Source organism: Alosa pseudoharengus, unplaced genomic scaffold, assembly GCF_046254945.1.
Source record: "Alosa pseudoharengus isolate Yale_2024_CS ecotype anadromous, Long Island Sound unplaced genomic scaffold, YU_APseudo_1.1 YU_APseudo_1.1_scf_12, whole genome shotgun sequence".
Classification (NCBI taxonomy): domain Eukaryota; kingdom Metazoa; phylum Chordata; class Actinopteri; order Clupeiformes; family Clupeidae; genus Alosa; species Alosa pseudoharengus.
In genome coordinates this window covers 5,812,625-5,832,185 of record NW_027468587.1, presented here as the reverse complement: position 1 = coordinate 5,832,185, position 19,561 = coordinate 5,812,625, and the positions used below count along the sequence as shown (strand labels likewise).

At 40.7% G+C, this 19,561-nt stretch overlaps 1 protein-coding gene across 3 annotated transcripts; it reads left to right on the top strand.

The window, feature by feature from the left end:
- Positions 1-1,337: 1,337 nt before the first annotated feature.
- tlr21 (toll-like receptor 21) lies at positions 1,338-18,185 on the top strand. Of its 3 annotated transcripts, none has more exons than XM_076279864.1 (2): positions 1,338-1,796; positions 11,422-18,185. In XM_076279864.1, the coding sequence occupies exon 2, from the start codon at positions 11,620-11,622 to the stop codon at positions 14,572-14,574; it is 2,955 nt and encodes a 984-aa protein (XP_076135979.1). In that variant the 5' UTR covers positions 1,338-1,796; positions 11,422-11,619; the 3' UTR covers positions 14,575-18,185. The 3 variants fall into 3 exon arrangements, with proteins under 3 accessions (XP_076135979.1, XP_076135980.1, XP_076135978.1); XM_076279865.1 differs by lacking the exon at positions 1,338-1,796 and adding an exon at positions 5,433-5,470; XM_076279863.1 differs by lacking the exon at positions 1,338-1,796 and adding an exon at positions 8,985-9,120.
- The last annotated feature ends 1,376 nt before the right edge of the window (positions 18,186-19,561 follow it).

Genomic DNA, 19,561 nt, shown 5'->3' with positions numbered 1-19,561 from the left:
AGTGATGATGTAAGTGTGTGTGTTTTTTGTGTGTGTGTTGGGGATGGTGGTGGGGGTGGGGGGTGGGGGGGGCAGAAAGGCTAGGCAATCAAGGACATGGGTAGATAGATGGAGGAGAATAATAAATAATAAATAAAAAGTTCTATGGAGATGTGCAAAAGTTGGAGAAAGTCAGATGTGTGTGTGTGTGTGTGTTTTGACATGTAAATAAAATAAAAGGTCTGTAGCATAGGGAGAGGGATGTAAAAGTGCTAAAAGTCATGTAGGTGTGTGTGTGTATGTGTTGACGTGTTGCCAGAACACCGACCGTATGGACCACAGAGCGGTAGCACAAAATCAATATGTCTTACAAGGCGAAAACGCAGAAAGGCTAGATTCAGCGCTAGCTATCAAGGTAATCTCTCTGATCTAGAAAATATGATTAGACAAATTAGGAAAGAAACTGACCAGGAATTGAATCGTAATGTTAAACCAATGACCTTGCAACCTACTCTTGAATTAAGTTCACCTGAAAGCGTGGAAGTGAATGAATGTGTTGAAGCAGATGTTGAACAATGTGCAGGATTACTAAACCAGATCACTCTGACCTCAGAAATACTTGATGATTATTGAATGTGAATAAAAGAATGGAAAATGAACCATAACTGCAAACAATGACTTCATAATAAATAATAAAGTGCGATGAATGAAATGTATCATTACAAGTATTTTAGTAGCCTGACCTTGTAAAGTCTAGGGAATTATGCATGTAAAGAATTGTATGTCTCAAACTGTGAAATTGGTAAAGTGCCTCAAACTGTTTAAATGAATGTATTCAGATTGCATTGTGTGAAGGGTTAATGCCATAAATGTTTGTAACCTGTAAGAATGTAACCGATCTCTCTTGATGACTGTAAAAGTGTATGTTGCTAAATGTAATGTGTCACATGGTTATAATTGCCATTGAATGTAAACTGTTTGTGTAACCTCTGGAAACTATCTGTAAACCTGAATGTAATGTATCATCTCCGAAATGTAACCCGGAGAAGGATGTGAATGCGTGACATCTTAAATTGTTGGTTAAGATCAGTGACTTCTAGAATGTATTAGCTATTGTGAGAATATTCCCAGCTATATTCCCAGCTACCGTGAGAATATTCCCAGCTATGTTCCCAGCTAACGTGAGAATATTCCCAGCCCCCGTGGGAACTTCTAGAAGGTTCTAAACTGTCGTGGGAAAATAGGATTGATTTGTCTCAGGAATGTGTGGGGGAGGCCAAGTCCACCTAGTATAAATAGGGGCCGGACTAAACGATCGGGGCTGCTTCTTCTTTTTTCTTCTACTGCTACGTGCTGTTTGCTGTTACGCTTGATTGTTAGGATTCGTTGTCCGTACTTCGTTGAGAAGCCGAGTGTTGGAACTTTGTGCCAGGCTGAAGCCGCGGATCGTAACTCCGCACTACCTGTTGCCGGGATCGCACTGCTACTCCGACAGTGAGAGACTGCAGAACGACTATCAGCGGATTTTTCCCTTTTTTGAGGACTTACTTTTTTCCTATATACCTTTTTCTCCATTTGTGGATTTACTATTGTATTCTCTTCTCCATCTGTGGATTACTATTTTTATTATACTCTCTTTTGTGGATTTACTCTTTTTATATTTTCTACAACATTGTAACCTGCAAGTGGATATTACGCTGCATTTTGTTAACATCACCAAAGTGCTGAAAAGTAAAGAACTTATTTAACCTTGGCATCTAATTCTTCAAGCAGTATTTTTGTCTTTTCTTGGTTTTTCTACGAATTCCAGCAGGAGGGTAAGATAACTGGTTTCTTCTGTGGTTATTCATCTGCTCTGTCTAAGACTTGTTAGTTGGACTTGAGTACTGCTGGACGGTAACAAAATCTCCATCCTTATAAAACCTGAGCAAGAAGTAGCCTATAACCCATCTTCGCACGTTAGCCAACTGTTCGAGACCTAGGCGTAGTCGCTCCTTATTTCATAAACATCTCAATAAATCCACCACGGAAGGCTGATCAACTTCCAAGGGGGATATTTAAAAATTGGAGCAAAAGGTTATCTGCGCCGCAGAGGGAAGACGTGCGACTTCGCTTGACAGTAGGTCCCTGCTATCTACAATAACCTCAAGGGGGGTATCGTGGGTCTTAACTGCCTAGGCCTGGTGTTACGTCTGAGAAACGGCTGACGTTGACTAGGTTCTGGGGGTTACCTGCAGGGGGCAACACAGTGTGTGTGTGTGTGTGGGGGGGGGGGGGGGGGGGGGTCATGAGTGCTGATGAGTGAATGAGTGCAAAGTCAGTATAGTATGAGTTCAGGGTTGGGAAATGTTTGAGAGTGCTGAGTAGTGAATGTGTGCAAAGTCAGTATAGTGTGAGTTCAGAGTTCGGATGGCCTGGGGATAAAAACTTCTCCTGAGTCTCTCAGTTCTGGCTTCGTGACTACATAGGCGTCTTCTTGATTTCAGCGGTAGGAATAATCCATTGTTAGGATAAGAGTCTTTCAGAATCTTTAAGGCTCTTAGGAGTACTCTTCTGGAATAGATATCTTGTAGAGCAGGGAGTTGAGTTCTTATAGTACGTTCAGCGTTAAAGACACGCACCATCACTTATAATGCTGGGCTTATTTCAGGGGATATGACGGATGCGCACATTGAATGAGCGCCTTACACCACTACCCCTAATTGCATGTCTCTTTATTTGATAACACTAAATTAAGAAATATTTTCTAATCAGGAAAATGTTTAGTTTCTTTTTCTTTCGGTCCGTGGTTCCATAATAGGCTACCATTCAGTTGTGCCACAAATTATCCACGGACTAGCAATCTCCTCGTCGAGGAGGCCCTAAGCCTGCAGATCATAGACAGAGAAAGCATGCTCTGGGAACAGAACACAGTTGCCTGTCTAGTGTAGCAATGGTCTACAAGGAAAATGACAAGTGTTTTAGTGCGCTTCAGGGGTGGGGGTCCAACGACAGACTAGACCTGTCATCATGTCATACAATCTGATTCTGCCTGTGTGTGTGTGTGTGAGAGAGAGAGAGAGCTTTTGCCCCCAAGTTTCAACCAAAAATAGGCTAGCATTAGCTCTCCGTCTGGTTCGACACCGGAGCTGTGCTGATTTGCAAAGCGTCTTTCATGTTGAGGTTGCAACATTTCGTAATTTAGCTTTAGTTAGTCCCGGTATGCATTAATGAATTTCAAATGAAAGTTAGTTGCTGCATTTGTTGTTATGATTTTAAACAATAGCCTATGGTTGAAACAGTAGGCCTACAGTATAGCCTTCTCTTGCTGGTGTTTTGAATAATAACATGACGGGATATTGTAAAGGAGTGCGCCCGAGCGGATGGTGGGTCAGACTGAAGGATGTACAAATGCTGCGTTGTGGTCAAAAGGCTTTTCTTTTATTATTCTTTTTTTTTGTTAGGCTGCCGGCAGGTTAATACAAAAACAAAACAATGATGACAAACAAACAAACACTTAGTCAAAACAAGAAATAAACACAGAGACGATGCCCACGCATAACTAGGCCTACCTCTGAGGTCCTTTGGCATGACCTCTCGCTACAGAGGAGTCTCTCGTCTGAGCTAAACAGCCCCCATTTAACCCACAGGTCTCAACCATGTAACGATATAAATCAATTAACACATAGGCATCATATTTTGGCCAACACAACATCCACGCAATACACATTACTAAAAACATTCATGTGCCCTTACGATCATGCTCAATAAAACCTCATTAAGGAAACAAATATAAACCGTCTAGACACCCCTGCTCCAATGAGCGCTTCTCACTTCAAAGCGCGAACAGAATGCATAAAAGCAGAGGCGTATCAACCTTTTTAAAAGTGTGGGGGTTGTGGGATAGGAAAATGAAACAATCTGGCCAAATTATAAATAACTCCCTACAGGGACGTTGTAAGTATTTTCTGAGAGGGGTGCGGACTATATTGGTGTCCGGGAGTTTCTCCCCCCCAAAAATTTAGAAATTCTGATTGCTAAACATACCATTTTAATGCAGTTTGGGAGGGACAGCGCACCTCATATGTGTGGCTCATGTGACATGTAGGCCTACATGATCTACCTGCAATCACTTCACTATTTGACACTACCCTACATAGAGACATATCTCATGTTATAAATCAAGAAATCATATCAGAAATTATGTTTTGTGCATATGGGTTAGCAGGCTACAATAAATTGCCTAACAGACAGCAGCCTAATTTCGAGGTATCACTAATACCTGTATAATACCTGTACTATAAATGTAAAGGACACAGAATAGTGACAGAACTGTAAGCTCAAATTCAAAAACGTTTGAAGTCTACCCAAACATATGCAAAGGGAATATAAATAAATAGTGTTGCATATAGCCAGCTTAATTAATGTAAATGTAAAAATTATGATAAGCAGTTTCTATGCTTTTTCCATTGATAGTTACAGGTAGCTACGTTGTTGTTTAAACTATTGTTGCTTCTAGTCCATGTTACCTCCAGTTTCACTTGCTGCAGGGACGCACACATTGCATGAGCGCTCATAAGCGTTCTGTTTGAGTTCTACATGCTGGAAATCTTAGTTCTCAGATGTAGAACTCAAAGGTGTCTTGACGCCGCCGTTTGTAAGATCAAAATAAGATGTTTTAAATGGAACGCGATCGTATTTAAGACATTAAGATCTCCAGTAGATGTAGCACTATGACACGCATTGACAGTGGAGTTTGATCACATCAAATAAGACGTTCTAAATGGAACACGGTGTAATTAAGCTGTTCAGATCGTTCCCAAGCGTCTTGGAGACGTATGTGTGCTGACTGGGCTCTGTCTATGTTGATGACACCAAATTAAAAAGTATTTCTGATTCGGGAAACTTTTAGCCTAGTTTATTTCTTTTTTCAGTCCGCAGTTCCATACATTCAATCTTGCTGCAAATGATCAGATGATCAGAGGTGTGAAGCACCTGGCAAAACTTAATTTCGCGGCTACGTGGACCAGTAGGTTAATTGTTGAGGAGGCCCATAGTTTGAGAAAAGCTGCAGATCATAGACAGAGAAAGCATAATGCTCTGACTCTGAGAACAGTAGCCAAAGGTCTTTCTGCAGAAACAAGTGCCTTGGTGCGCGCACCCCCGCTTTCACTTTGACTCCCTGCATTTCTACATTGTGACAAAAACTGTCAGTCAGACAGTGAATTTTGGTATACTAAATTAGCATAATGCAATTATCATTTCAATTCTACCTGAAATCTGCTCACTGCAGACGTTATAATGGTTCCAACTCTTTACGGGAGTGTTTATTTCCATATTTTACTTTCATTTTAATCTGACAAAAAGTGTGGGGGATAGAATCGTGTTCCAGCAAAAGTGTGTACGTTATAACACCCACATCCCCCACGCTTGCTACGCGCCTGCATAAAAGTTCCCCATGCCCCGCACCTCGGTTTGCTCCCCATACCCGGAAGATACAAGCAGGCAACAGGTAGCCTAAGCATGTTAATGCATATCTCCGCATACAGACCTAACATTTCTTTCTATCGGCTCGTAAGCATTGATGTTAAAAATGCGCGCTTATCGCTTACATTACCGTTCAGATAGAATATGCTACAGTCGGCGTCTTCATTTCCCGTACATACACTCACCTAAACAAGTTCCCGTGTGGAATTACCTTTGCTTTTAGACACACAGCAGGTCTAGAACACACACACACAACTTCACATGTCCCCAATCAATGTTACAACCAGACACATATCGTATACATAAGCTTTCATATTAATTTCAACAAAAGTCATTGTTTGTGCTGCAGCGGGAAAACTGCCTTTGTCCGTGACAGATTTGCTGCACTCTGTCACAGATATGCCCATTGAAAATTGTTTAGTTAGGCTAGTTTATTGTTTATTATTCATTATGAGAAAACGTGAAAGTACTAGGTATAACCCGGTATATATATAGGCTACAGCTGATTCATAGCAGTAACACAAAGGAGGAGGATATAGCTATCGCTGATGCTGGGATGAGGTGAGTAGGCCTACAATGGAATACACGCAGAAGGTAGGCCTATGATGAATATGATCATAGAATGACTGTCACATTTGATATGTGTAGGCTACTTGAACTCTGTCCTATCGTGAGTTGATATCTCCTATGTCAAATCATACGCAGTGCCCGGTTAGAAAGCTTAATTTTTTCGGTGCTTCAGTTTTAAACGTGGTTGAAAGAATGTTCCGCGAACATCCCCGGAACCGATTTTTCTCTGCTCGAGTTTTAAACATGATTCAAAAAACCTTCCGCGAACGTTCCCGGAACCAAAGATTTAACGATGAAGGAACGTTCCGGCGCTGTCAAGAAAACTTTCCTGAATGTGAGGGAACGTTAGCAGCGAACGAGCACCGAATGTTCCTGCATCCTTCCGTGAACATTCGCGGAACGTTCCCCGAACCGAAAATTGTTTGCTGGATAGCAACAACCTAGCAATGCCTTCAAATACCCTAGCAACAGCCTAGCAACCATTTTCACAGTTAAAACCTAGCAACCAACATGATTAACCTAGCAACCAGCATAGCAACCACCTCAAGTACCCTAGCACAGGACAGAAACGGCAGTGGTCAAGACTTGTTTCACCAAACCTATTGTTATGGCCTAGGTATGAGGTCACAACAAAAGAGGAAGTTGAGAGATTGTAATTTAAAATATGGATTTATTAACCAAATAACAAACAAACAAACGAGAGTGAGATGGGTCCAAGTCAGTTATCAGTAATGCATGAATGTTGTAGGCCTATGTGTCTGAGTGCTGTTTTGCGTGTCCAAAATTCAAAGTCACAATGGCCCCCCCAAAGGGGAGATGAATCAGCCCTTTTATCGGGACACCTGCAGGTGCAGCTCATCAGCTTGTTATCTTCCTGGTACACCTTAAAACAAGCAGACAAACAAGTAGAAGGCCTAGCGACTCGTTACACCTATTCAGTTTGTGAACAGGGTCTGGGAGTGCCCCATTGGGAAATGTTTCCTTCGTAGGAATCGTAGCTAATAGACCTCTGAAATTTGCCTACAGAAAAGCTACCATATTTGCCCATATAAGGAGATCCGGTATCTTGTGATTTTTCCTATGGGAAAATAACATGGTTTGACACCTCTTAAACTCTCGCGAAGACAAAGAAATTTAAAATGCAGACGTTTTGCTTTACACACTTTTGTCCTCTGCCTTCCAGTGGGTACTGTGATCTTCGGTATGGTAAGACAGTGAACTTTGATTTCTGCTACCTAAGTACCAACTTGCAATGCAGTTTAGCTTCAATTAACACCTGGATCTCCTTATATGGGCAAAGATAGCAGCTTTTGTTGTAGTTGTATGTAGTTGAACTTTAGAAGTATTGATGCAGACTTTGCATTCACTTTGAAATCATTGGACCAGCCTAATCAATTGCATTAAACAGGGATTCTTAACGTTACTTCCTACTTCGCCCCTAACCTTTGCAAGCTGATAATAAACTGCACTGTCAGCTAGGAAACAATGTAAATTCACACACTCTTCCGGGTGGCAATTCATTGATGCTTGCCAGTGTTGCTGTTACTGTTTTATTGCTTTATCTACCTCTCCAACTGTCACTTTTTATTCAAAAATGGCGTTGTCCCTTGTGGTCATTGAATGGTTCACCATCCTTGTGACTGAGGGAAACGTTACACCAGTACAAATCTCAGACTCGGTGAGAAAAGGAACTGATACTGACAGGTGGTGTCAGGAGACGGGTGGTGTCAGGCTCAGGGTTCCCTATCTGCCCTTCAGGACTTCAGAACCAGGAGGCAGGCAGAGAAAATATTCCAGGATCCCCTCACACACTCTAGACACAACAGGATGTACATAACAGACCCCAGTACACCAAAACCACCAGACACAGGAACAGCTTTTTTCCACTTGCATCAGCCATTAATAGCTGACATCATTATATACAGTACCATACATATGTTGTTTCTAGGCCTACATCATGTTTCCTGTTTGTCCAAACTTTACCTCCTGCTTTACATCTAAAACATCATGCACAGATAACATACGCGGTTGTTATCCAGGGTTCCCACTTGAAGTCAAGTCTAAAATTCCATTACTTTTCCCTGACAAAAAAACCCTAAATTTCCATGACCATAGTGTTCAAGAATATTTTACCTTTTTTAGAGCGGAATATGAATAAATGGGCATTGAATAAACAAAGTTGGGCTAACCATCACCACTCAAACAAGCAGTAAAGCTACAGTAATAACCAGATATACACCAATTCTGTGTGGAAATGTATTGCATTAATGTGTTTTGGCAAGTATATTCTAAACTGCTACAACAAAATTCCCTGATATTCCATGACTTTGCCCCGAATATGATAAAATTCCCTGACTTTCCATGTCTGGAATAGACTTCATCAAAATTCCATGATATTCCAGAAATTCCATGACCCATGGGAACCCTGTTATCACTACCTCATCTACACTACCTCATCTACATTTTATGTACATTGTTTGACCATATTGCCTGTTTATATGTGTCCTGTCTGTTAAAATAGAGGGCCACGATATGGTCATTGGAGGTTGTCAAGTAGTATTATTATGTGAGCAAACACACGCACCCCCCCCCCCCCACACACACACACACACACACACACACACATGCACACACACAGGCAGACCCAATCCTGTCAGAGGGGCAGGGGCTATCATAGCTCAAAAGCTTGCTAAATGAGAGCCAGCTAAATTAGGAAGAGCGGTTCTTACTGATGTGCTGAGCCAGAAGATCTGCCCTATAATACCACTGATTGTGGTATTGGATACTGATTAGATTATTATAAATCACTGACATAAAAATGATATAATATTATGTACTCCAACAGTACACTGATAAATAAATCTATTATTTTATGCAGTTTTAACACGATTTTGACTGAAATATAACATAAAGGAACATGGTGTTCACCTTGTGCTATTGTGAGGCAACTGTTAGACATGTCTGTGCGGTTTCCCAAAGGCACGCCACTAAAGAGCATACATCCCTCTTCCTCTTTCTCTCATCATGTGAGACATAAATCAGAGACAGATACAAGGAAGAGCACTTTCATTGGAATTAGCATTTTGAAACCAAGGCTTGCTCACGGTAAGTTTAACTTAACACAGTGTATGCCATTTCTTCATGATAATATGCATATCTTTTAGATTTAACCTTATTTCAATTGGCACTTTTAGGCATGAGTAAGCCTATAGGCTATGTGTGAATGACATTTAACAGTGTACAATAATAAACCCACAAATTATCTCTAGTGGAATTTAAAGATGCTATATGTAAGATTGTTTTGTAATAAATCATAAAATGACCATAATATGCCATCAGAGATTAAGGAAACATGTTATTTTCAAATACAGACTTCACTACAACAGTGGTAAGCTACAACCTGGGGGGTATTCCATCAACCTTGCTAAAGGCTAAACCTGGCTTAGTATCGCTAGATTTAGTGAGAGTTCCGTTCCATTAGTGTGGTTTACATGAAGCCCTGTTTGGTAACTACGGGAATGTAGGCCACAGAACTAGCCTGCTCCATAGGAGGTTAACTTTCAAGCTTAATCAAGCTGTGTTGCAAAACAGAAAAACATCAGTGGGAAAACAAGACCCAAAAGACGGTTCCGTTAACCTGGGGCCCTATTATGACAGCCTAAACCACAGGGTCACTGGCAAATAGTTTAAACTAGGGCTGTCAAAATAACTGATTAATTTCGATTAATTAATTTGAGAAAAAATAACTGATTAAAAAAATTAGTGCAGATTAATCGATTCCGTATGACCTTTGACCCCGAGCCGTTCTAGTCAGTAAAAATTAGACTGTAAAATGAAGGAGAGAGAAGAAAACGTGCTGCCTGGATCATTGATTGGAACATTTACTTTTAAAAAACGACCTGATGGTGTTGATAAAAAATAAAGTGTTGAAAATAAAGTCCTCTGCAATGTCTGCAGCAAGGAATTTGCATATCACCGGAGTTCATCAACTCTATAGTCGCACATCAATGCAAAGAAATAAGTGTTGACATTGAGGGGAGTGTTAATTTATTTTCATTATGTCCCCTTTTGTGGCCTGAAATGCCTTATATGTGAAAAAAAACTTCTTCCCAAAGCACTTTTGAATTTATTTCCTCAGCATATTAGGTCATATCATAGATTATTATGGCAATTATTTGAACAGTGAAAATAATAATAAAAGAGTTTTTGAACTTTAATGTCACTAATGCTGATTATTCAAGGATTCATTTCAATTTAAATATTTAAAATACTTTCACAGCAAAAATTATATATGCAATTAATTTAGATTAATTAATCACAGAGGATGTAATTAATTAGATTAATTTTTTTAATCGATTGACAGCCCTAGTTTAAACAAATTTTGGGGTTTGTCCAGTCCATATTGGGTGTGGTTTAGTCAGAGATGGCAAAAGTACTCACTTCCCGTACGTGTGTTAGAAAATCAGTAGAAGCACTGATTTAACTTTTTTACTCAAGTAACAGTAACAAAGTACAGGCTTGGAAATTTACTTTAAGTATAAAAGTAAAAGTAGTCTTGTGAATGACAGCCATTTTTTATGCAACGGTACCTGGACCACACAAATGTTACTAGAGTGCAAGAGTGTCTCTCAGTCTCTCAGAAAATCTTCCCCTTATAACCTGTTGGGCCATTTCTAGCGTTTTAGATAGTGTATTTTTAGACAACGTGCCAGACCCTTTCCTGGGTCGTTAATTGGCACATCCCTTGGCGTGTTGATAAAAAAAAGAGACGTGCAAGAAGAGAATACACTGCGCTGGAATAGTAATTAATTTTCTGCCATGCGCCAGGTGGTGAAAATAGGGCCCTTAGTGTCCTATGTATAGGCCAAAGTGAGATATTTAAATTTAATTCTGGCCACTAGGGAGCCAGTGGAGAGTAAGGGCCTCTGCATACTAGCCATTTCCGACCTGTAGCGCGACAATGTGACGTCACAGGAGCGCCATAACCATTTATACTCGCGCCTGGTGGTCGCGACACTAGTTGGTGGCTCCGTGTCATCCTTGTGGGGCTACATGCAGCCTGGTCTTTCAGTGTCCAGGGAATTCTTCAGATATACTGAAGAAAAAGAAAAGAAAAGTGGCGGTCAGAGTAATATATTGAGTGACCATTACAATATGACTCAAAAGTGGTGAAGAGAAGTGGACTAGGACTAGTTATCCACCACCCCTCACTGACTAGAGTCATCAACAGAGAGTTTCTGAATAATATACTAATATACATTCCCATTGAACTGAGATAGAGCCTTGTGGCTAAGCAACATGGATCTACATGGAAATTAAACTAAAGTGTGAGATCATCTAGAACTCTTTGTGGTCATTTTTATAAAAGACGTCATTTTAATTTTTTGACTTTTTTCTCTCTTTCAGGAGCCTGAGAGAATGTGGGAATATGTGATATTATAAGACATCTTCCCACTTGGCCATTCAATCCAGGACAATCTTGAACCCTGATATCACAACAGAGAACCAAACTAATGGAACTTTTCTGAAACTTTTTTCACAAGATACACTCTTTTCTCTTTTTATGCAGAGATTTTTCAATTACTCACCAACTAATTAATTACCATGATTAAATATAAATTCCTTAGCATTTTTTCAGGGCCAGCTTTGACAATAGCATCTTGTCTGATCCAAGTCATCTTTGGTTACAGCTATAAGAATTGCATTGAAGTTTCCCATCACAATGAATTCAAGTGCATCAACCGCTATGCAAAGTCACTCACTGCCTTTGTGGAGGACTTACCACCTACAGCAACTATTCTTAACATATCTCACAACACACTTTCTAAGATCCCTCCACACTCTTTTGCTCATCTCCAAAACCTCACTCATCTTACTCTAGATTCTAACAACATATCTAACATAACTGAGAATGTTTTCAATAATCTGAATAATTTGAAAAGTCTAAACCTCTCCAGCAACAATCTGGCCAGACTTCATCCACGCACCTTCAAAAGCCTCTACGCACTAACTGAATTGTTGTTAAGTGATAACAAGCTGCAGAGTCTTCCTCCAAGCATTTTTAACGCTTCTACTTGTCTGAAAACTCTAATAATCCGAAAGAATGCCTTGTCTAATTTCTCAGCAGTGGTTGAGTCTGTGAAAGGGTTGACACATCTGACAAAGCTGGATCTAAGCTACAATAGACTAACATCTCTTGAGAATTCTGCAAACCTACCATCATCACTTCAGGTCCTGTATCTAAGTAACAATAATCTTACCCACTTAAGATGTCATCCTGATTTATTCAGCAGAATCCGCGTGTTGGATCTTTCTAATAATAATCTTTCCTCAATACATTTCAAGGGCTTAAACTTGAGTAATATCAAATTTCTCCATCTGCGATTAACTAAAGTGACTGTGCCAGAACTTCTCAAACTCGCCCCATCTTTAAATCCTGCACATGTTGACTTCTCGGGGCTAAGTCTAGGCCAAAGAAACAACTCACTGATCAAGACATTGTGCTGGTTGCTGATTAACTCATCTACAGAAATACAATCGATGGTGCTCCAGCATAACAATATTACCTATTTGCAGGACAGACTTTTCTTTAATTGTACTAATCTAAAGGGCTCCTTGGATCTTTCTAGGAACAGTCTGAGGGGAGTGGGGTGCCTTGAGTTTCTTGAGGGTCAATATGGGCTACAGAAGATTACTGTGGAGCACAATCTTCTGTCAGAACTAATCTCCTGCCAGTCTCTTCCATTTCAACATCATTTCAACTTAACTACAGAGTTGAGCTTTCGTTACAACCGCATTCTGAAGGTCAACAAATTTGCATTTGTCCATACTCCATGTTTAAAGACTCTCAAACTCAACATCAACACAATCGCCTTTATGGATCATCATGCACTGCGTTATCTTACAAATCTCACCACACTTCGCCTAGACAATAACCTACTGACAGATCTCTACGATGACAGCTTTATTGATTTGCACAGCTTGGAAACACTCAACTTGCGCAATAATCAAATCTCTGTGATTTTCAAGGAAACCTTCCAGTCTCTAAAAAGGCTCAATATCCTGGATCTTGGAGGGAACAAAATCACTCAATTCAGTGAAGGGGCATTCACTGGACTCGAAAGCCTTAGAAATATTTACTTTGACCGCAATCGTCTCAAAACAATTTATCGTTTGGCAAAGCTCTCTGCCACTCTGAGAGTTCTAGACCTGCAGTCCAACAGCATTAGGTATATGAAAGAACAGACCACCTCTCCATTTGCTAATTTCTCAAAGCTAGAAGATCTAAAACTGGATGCACAGCAGCCCTATGGCATAACGCTTTTGCCTCATGCTTTCTTCTCTGGCCTGATATCTCTAACGTCCCTTTCACTTACCAACAACCACATCTCTAGTTTTAGATCAGACACCTTTGATGACCTTCCCAATTTAGAGTATCTTCATCTGGACACCTCATGTGTTGGTGTGATACCGCTACCGCCAGGAATCTTCAAAAACTTGCAGAAATTGAAAATTTTACAAGCAGAAAACATGGGTATCGGTTCCATTTCAGAGCATGTGTTTTGGAATCTAACATCACTGCATAGATTACAATTGAATCGCAATGCCATGACAACAGTAGATCCTGCTGTTTTTGAGAAACTTCCCAATCTGACATACCTTGATCTGAGGAATACCCCACTCAGCTGCACCTGTCACAACAGTGAGCTCCAGAACTGGACCAATACCAACCAGAGAGTGCAGATAGTCTACTTGTATAGCATGAGATGCCCTGATCTGTCTAATTCAAGTTTTTACAATTTTGACACCAAGGTGTGTTATCTGGACATTGGAGTTTACCTCTTTGCCTCAACAAGTAATGTGGTGTTTCTACTGACAATATTACCTCTTCTTTATGTTAAACTTTACTGGAAGCTGAAGTACAGCTATTATGTCTTTCGGTCATGGTTTGGGGAACAATGGCGTCGGCTGCGTGACGAGGAAGAGGAGTGCAAATATGACGCCTTCATCTCCTACAATTCAGCAGACGAAGAGTGGGTGCTAAAGAAGCTGGTGCCGAACCTGGAGGGCAACAGCTCGCCTCTCCGACTCTGCCTCCATCACCGCGACTTCGAGCCCGGCCGCTACATCGTGGACAACATCGTGTCAGCCGTGTACAAAAGCCGCAAGACCGTGTGCGTGGTGAGCCAGCACTTCCTGCGCAGCGAGTGGTGCTCCCTGGAGATCCAGCTGGCCAGCCACCTCCTCTTCCACGAGCTCCGCGACGTGCTTGTGCTGGTCTTCCTGGAGCACATTCCCGAGAGGCAGATCTCAGCCTACCACCGCATGCGGAAGGTCATGCTGAAAAAGACCTACCTCCAGTGGCCCGGATCCGACTGCGCCGACCCAGCCCAGGCCCAAGAGCTCTTCTGGGTCCAACTGAGGAGAGCTCTGAGGAGCAGTGGCAGCAGAGGCCTGGCCGATGTGGAGGAACGTGCTGGGGAAGAGGACACGCTAGGAGAAGAGCGTCGAGTGAATCAGCCGCAGACAGATAACGGGAGGAATTTTATTCTTTTGTGAAGAGTTTCTGCCATGATTGTGCTCTCTATTGTGACATTACTAATGATGCATAAAAGTATCATGAAATAACCATGACTATATGTACATAACAATATGTGACAGAGAGTGGTTACAAGGTTATTTTCAGGTCAAGCTTCTTTGTTTTTGCTTATCTTTCTTTCTTTTAGTTATCCACACTGTAATGTTTGTTTAAAATTGTGACTTTAAACAAGTTCATCATAAGATGCCACTCCTTACTTTTCTCTTGCAATGATGGTAACTGATCAATTTGATAATGTGATGCTTTGAGAAGAATCCACAAAATATTTAGACATTTTGCTTTCTTTGCTCAGATTTGATATAACTGTAAATAAATCCATTCAATATGAAAAAAAATTTTTTTACATGTTGAGGCCAACTGAATTTATTTATAACCACAAAATATGGAGAAATGCAGACAATTGAGATTGATAAATATTGATAATTTCACTATATAAACATAATTGAAATGTTTCCGATCATATTTTTCACACCTCAAATAGATACAGACTGGGCTTGGTGTCCAGGTCAAATAATAGAAGATTTGTGTAGGTCAGTGCAGCCTCATCTGAGGGGACCACCAGGCTTCTCAACTTCCAGAGGGAGGCTTTGGTGGAGACCAAGTCATGTCCAGAAGCTTCAAAGGGGGGTAAAAGTTCATGTCTGGTCTGTAGGATGTCATGTCAAACTGCTGATGTACTGAGAATCTATCCTGAGAGGTTCTCTGAGAATGGTAACTTGTAGCATGGATCTGTAACTGGAAAAAATGCTTGTGCCATCTCTGATGTTCTGTTTGCCTCCAGTTCTAGCACACATCACTATTGACTTAGAGGTAGATCTCTCCCTGATCAAGTTCAAGCTTGTTCTAGCTCTGGGCTAATCTGTTAAAAAAAAACTATCAGTTTTGAGCTATGTTCTTACACAAAGTTGTTGTGCTCTGTTTGTTTCAGTGAGAAGTGACGGTTATGGTTATAATGTAGTAGCCTATTTGGCAGACGCATTTGTCCTAACAGAGAAGAAAGTGGAAGAGTGAAATTGCTAAGAAGTGAAATTCAATTAAGGATATGCCCGCTTTCATAACTAACTATAGAAACAGGAACATACCAACACAAGATCATGCGTCACTCCTGTGGTGCCAGTACTATTCTGCAAAATCATATACTGGTACATCTACAGCCATGACATTAAAGTCTGCAGTTATTACTGTAATCTAAAGAGCAAATAGCAGCATAAAGCTGTGTTATATGAAGACACAAAATTAACTATGACTATTTGATTAATTTATTAGTAATCCAGAATGATTTTAATATATCCCAAAACATTTTGTACAATGAGCAAAACATATTTTTCACATACACGCAATTCTAAGATAACTGAAAAATGGCCTAAATCTGGATCTTTCATTACCATTTACAAAAGCTACGCTGGGGGGCATTACGAGCAGGGACGTTGGAAGTATTTTCTGAGAGTGGGTGAAGATTGATAGGCTATCAGTTGGGGTCCAGGGTTCTCCCACGAGAAATTCTGGCTGTTAAACCCCACTATTTTAACACCATTTGGGAAGAACAGAAATACCTTAACAGAGCAAGCATAATATATGGAATGTTGCAATCCCCCCAAAAACATCCCATTTTTAGGGCACCAGGTTCTTACCAATCACTCCCATAATTCGAACTGTGGTGTTATGGAGACTTTAGTTGGCAGCGTTTTTCTGAGATTGAAGTTCAACATCCACATTTGTGGATGTGTGGCTGGATAAATACGACAATGGCATAATAAAAACTGGTATACGCTGAATAAATATAAATATAGTATGCTCTGAATAAATACATAAAGTGCAACAAATATTAAAAATTGTGGTAGTATGTGGAGTTATTATCCAGTTATGAAATTTAATAGCATAACCCGGACATAAGGCCAGATCAGGCCCGCCAGCAGGATTCATGCGGCCCCCCAGATGTTTTGGGTAGGAAGAGAAAATTAGAGAAAAAAAAAAATATTCACATCCAGTTGTGATTGTCTTCAACAATGCGTAATAAGCAATATCTCTATGATATGATAAATTGATTAAACCATCCTCAAGAAGGAAGTAGCTGAAAAAACAGACATGGAAGTAGGGTATTTTAAGAGGAAAAGAGCGGTATATGACAGCAGTACATGACTTGTGCTAGTTTGCTCATAAGTGGGTATAGTACTGTAAAGGATATCATCAAACAACACTGACACCCATGCATAATGCATGATAATGACCACGACCATGACGGCCCCTATGAGGTCTCATTCCAACAAGTCCGGTGTGCCAGTTTGGCTGGTTATCATGTTAACTGGTGATATTTGCATAAAATGAGTGAATATTCAACAAGGCCCTGCCTTCTTAAGAGCGTTCTGCTCTGCCTCAGCCCCAGGACTTTTTGTTTGGTCCCCGGGGGCCAACCTGTTTATGTGTGTGGGTGTGTTTATGCATGCGTGTATGTATGTGATTGTGTTTATGTGTGTGTGCTTGTGTGTGTGCCTGTGTGTGTGTATGCGTGTGAGTTTGTGCGTTTATGTGTATTTGTGTGTGTGTGTGTTTAAGTGTGTGTGTGTTTGTGTGTGTGCGCGTCTGCATGTGTGTGCACGTATTTTTATGTGTGTCTTTGTGTGTGTTCATGAGTGTGCATGTGTGTGCATGCATAGTGTACAGTGTACAGGGTGTCATAATGATCCTACACTTCAAATTCTGTTAAGGTTTGAACCTGTCAGCCGAAGATACCTGATTACAATGCCTCGTTTTTGCTTTTTCATGTTTAACATCAAATGAGTTGCTATACAGTACATCAAATGAATGGACTGGGGATGGGTTGACATTGCCCCTGGAAGCCAACATCCAAAATTGGTCATCCTAGGCCCTACGGTTGTCGAGATATTCACAGAAAACTGTGTTCAGCCATTTACAGGCCAGTTGGTGTACAGTCACTAAATTTACACATAAATTAGTTTACTGTATGGCCCTCCCATGAACAGAATTGCATAAAACTTGGCATGCATTCAGAGGGTGTCAGAATTACCCTACACCTCCAGTTTTGACCCTGTCTGACAGAGATACCTGCAATTACAACACCTCATTTTTGCTTTTTCATTTTTAACTAGGTGGCACTATACACAAATGAGTGGTTATGGGATGGGTCGACATGGCCCCTTCAGACCAACATATAAATGTGGTCCTCCTAGGCCCTACAGTTCTTGAGGTATTCACAGAAAACTGTGTCCGCTTTGCTGCGCGACGGTCATAGTGCTATCAGATTAGTAAACAGAATGTGCCTGTGGAACATTGAATGAATGGTTGCTGATAATGGGCAATGTAGATATTGCATTAAAGATCAGCCATTTCTTTCTACAACAGTAATTTACAATATTAATGATGAAAACAAGGACATTTCTAAGTGACTCCAAACTTTTGAACGGTAGTGTACAAATATATGTATGTGTATAATATGAAAACAGATTTTGAAGATGATATGATTTGTGCAAGAAAATCCCAGAAATTAAAAAAAAACATTGTAAGACTTTATTGTTATGCACTATAAATGATCAATACAAAGTGTTCAAAAATCCTTACTGTAAATCATTTATTTTTTGTTCAGATTTTTGTACATTTAGAAACTGAAATGTTTACAAACAAAACATTTGTGAAAAACAATCTGAGTCTTTATGAGGAGGTAGACTGATATTTATTATTATTACATATAATACTAAAATATAGAGAAGTGAGATCAATCATTTTTGTTACAACACTATGTCTGGTCCAGATCATATTTTCACACCTCAAAAATATACAGACTGGGTTTGCTATCTTGATCAAATTCTGGTAGATTAGTTTAGGTCAGTATAACCTCATCCGAGGGTACGACCAGCCTTCTGGACTTGCAGAGGGAGGCTTCCGTGGAGACAAAGCCATGTCCAGAAGCTCTGAAGGGGGATAAAAGTTCATATCTGGCCTGTAGGACGTGACGGATGAGATGGCTGAGTTGAGTGGATTGTGAAAGCGGTAGTAGGGTTGGAGCTGGAGGTTCTTCAGAGAAGTGTGGGCAGTGTCAGGAAAGCAAGCACTCGCAGGGTGCCTTTGAAAGTCAAACGGATGATGCTCTGACAAGCGCCAAGGTTCTCTGAGAGCGCCATCTTGTGGCATGGCTCTGTAACTGGAGTAAGACTGCTGGTGTTGTCCCTGATTTTCTGTTTGGCAGAGAAAGCTCAAATCTGGGTCATGCCTCCATTTCTCATACGAGTCACTCATGGTTTGGGGACGGATCTCTTCCTGATTAATTTGCTTGTTCCAACTGTGGGGCAGTCCAGGATGGGGTCCCCATTTTGAGGAGAATGTGTCATCACCATCAGTTGGGAAAGTTTCAGTTGTTTGGAGACCCAGTGAAAATCGGTCAGAGGTTGGATTTGCTGGTTCCATAAGGACCTGTTGCTCGTTTCCAATGTTTAGAGTCCAAGGCAAAGCCTAAGAAAAGAAAAGCACACAATGTCCGAATACTGCTGTCTATCTCTTGCTCAGTATATATTTACCAATGACTACACACTTGGCGAATTACATTTATAGAAAACTGTGTCCGGCCATCTACAGGCCAGTTGGTGTACAGTCACTAAATGTACACATAAATGAATTTATTGTATGGCCCCCCATGAACGGAATTCCACAAAACTTGGCATGCATTCAGACAAAGTGTGTCAAAATGATCCTACACCTCCAGTTTTGTCTGTTTCAACAAGAGATACCTGTGATTACAACACCTAATTTTTGCTTTTTCATTTTTAACTGGGATGGGTTGACCAATACAAAAAAATGTGGTCCTCCTAGGCCCCACGGTTCGAGATATTCATAGAAAACTGTGTCCGCCCTACCCTCCTTTCGGGGGGTCCAGTCCGGCGTGGGGGCGATGCATCAAAAAGAAAAACAATGGTTCATCCTTGTGGGGCTACATGC

Coding starts and splice junctions, on each gene's coding strand:
- tlr21 (XM_076279864.1), top strand. CDS start 11,620: ATGATTAAATATAAATTCCTTAGCATTTTTTCAGGGCCAGCTTTGACA.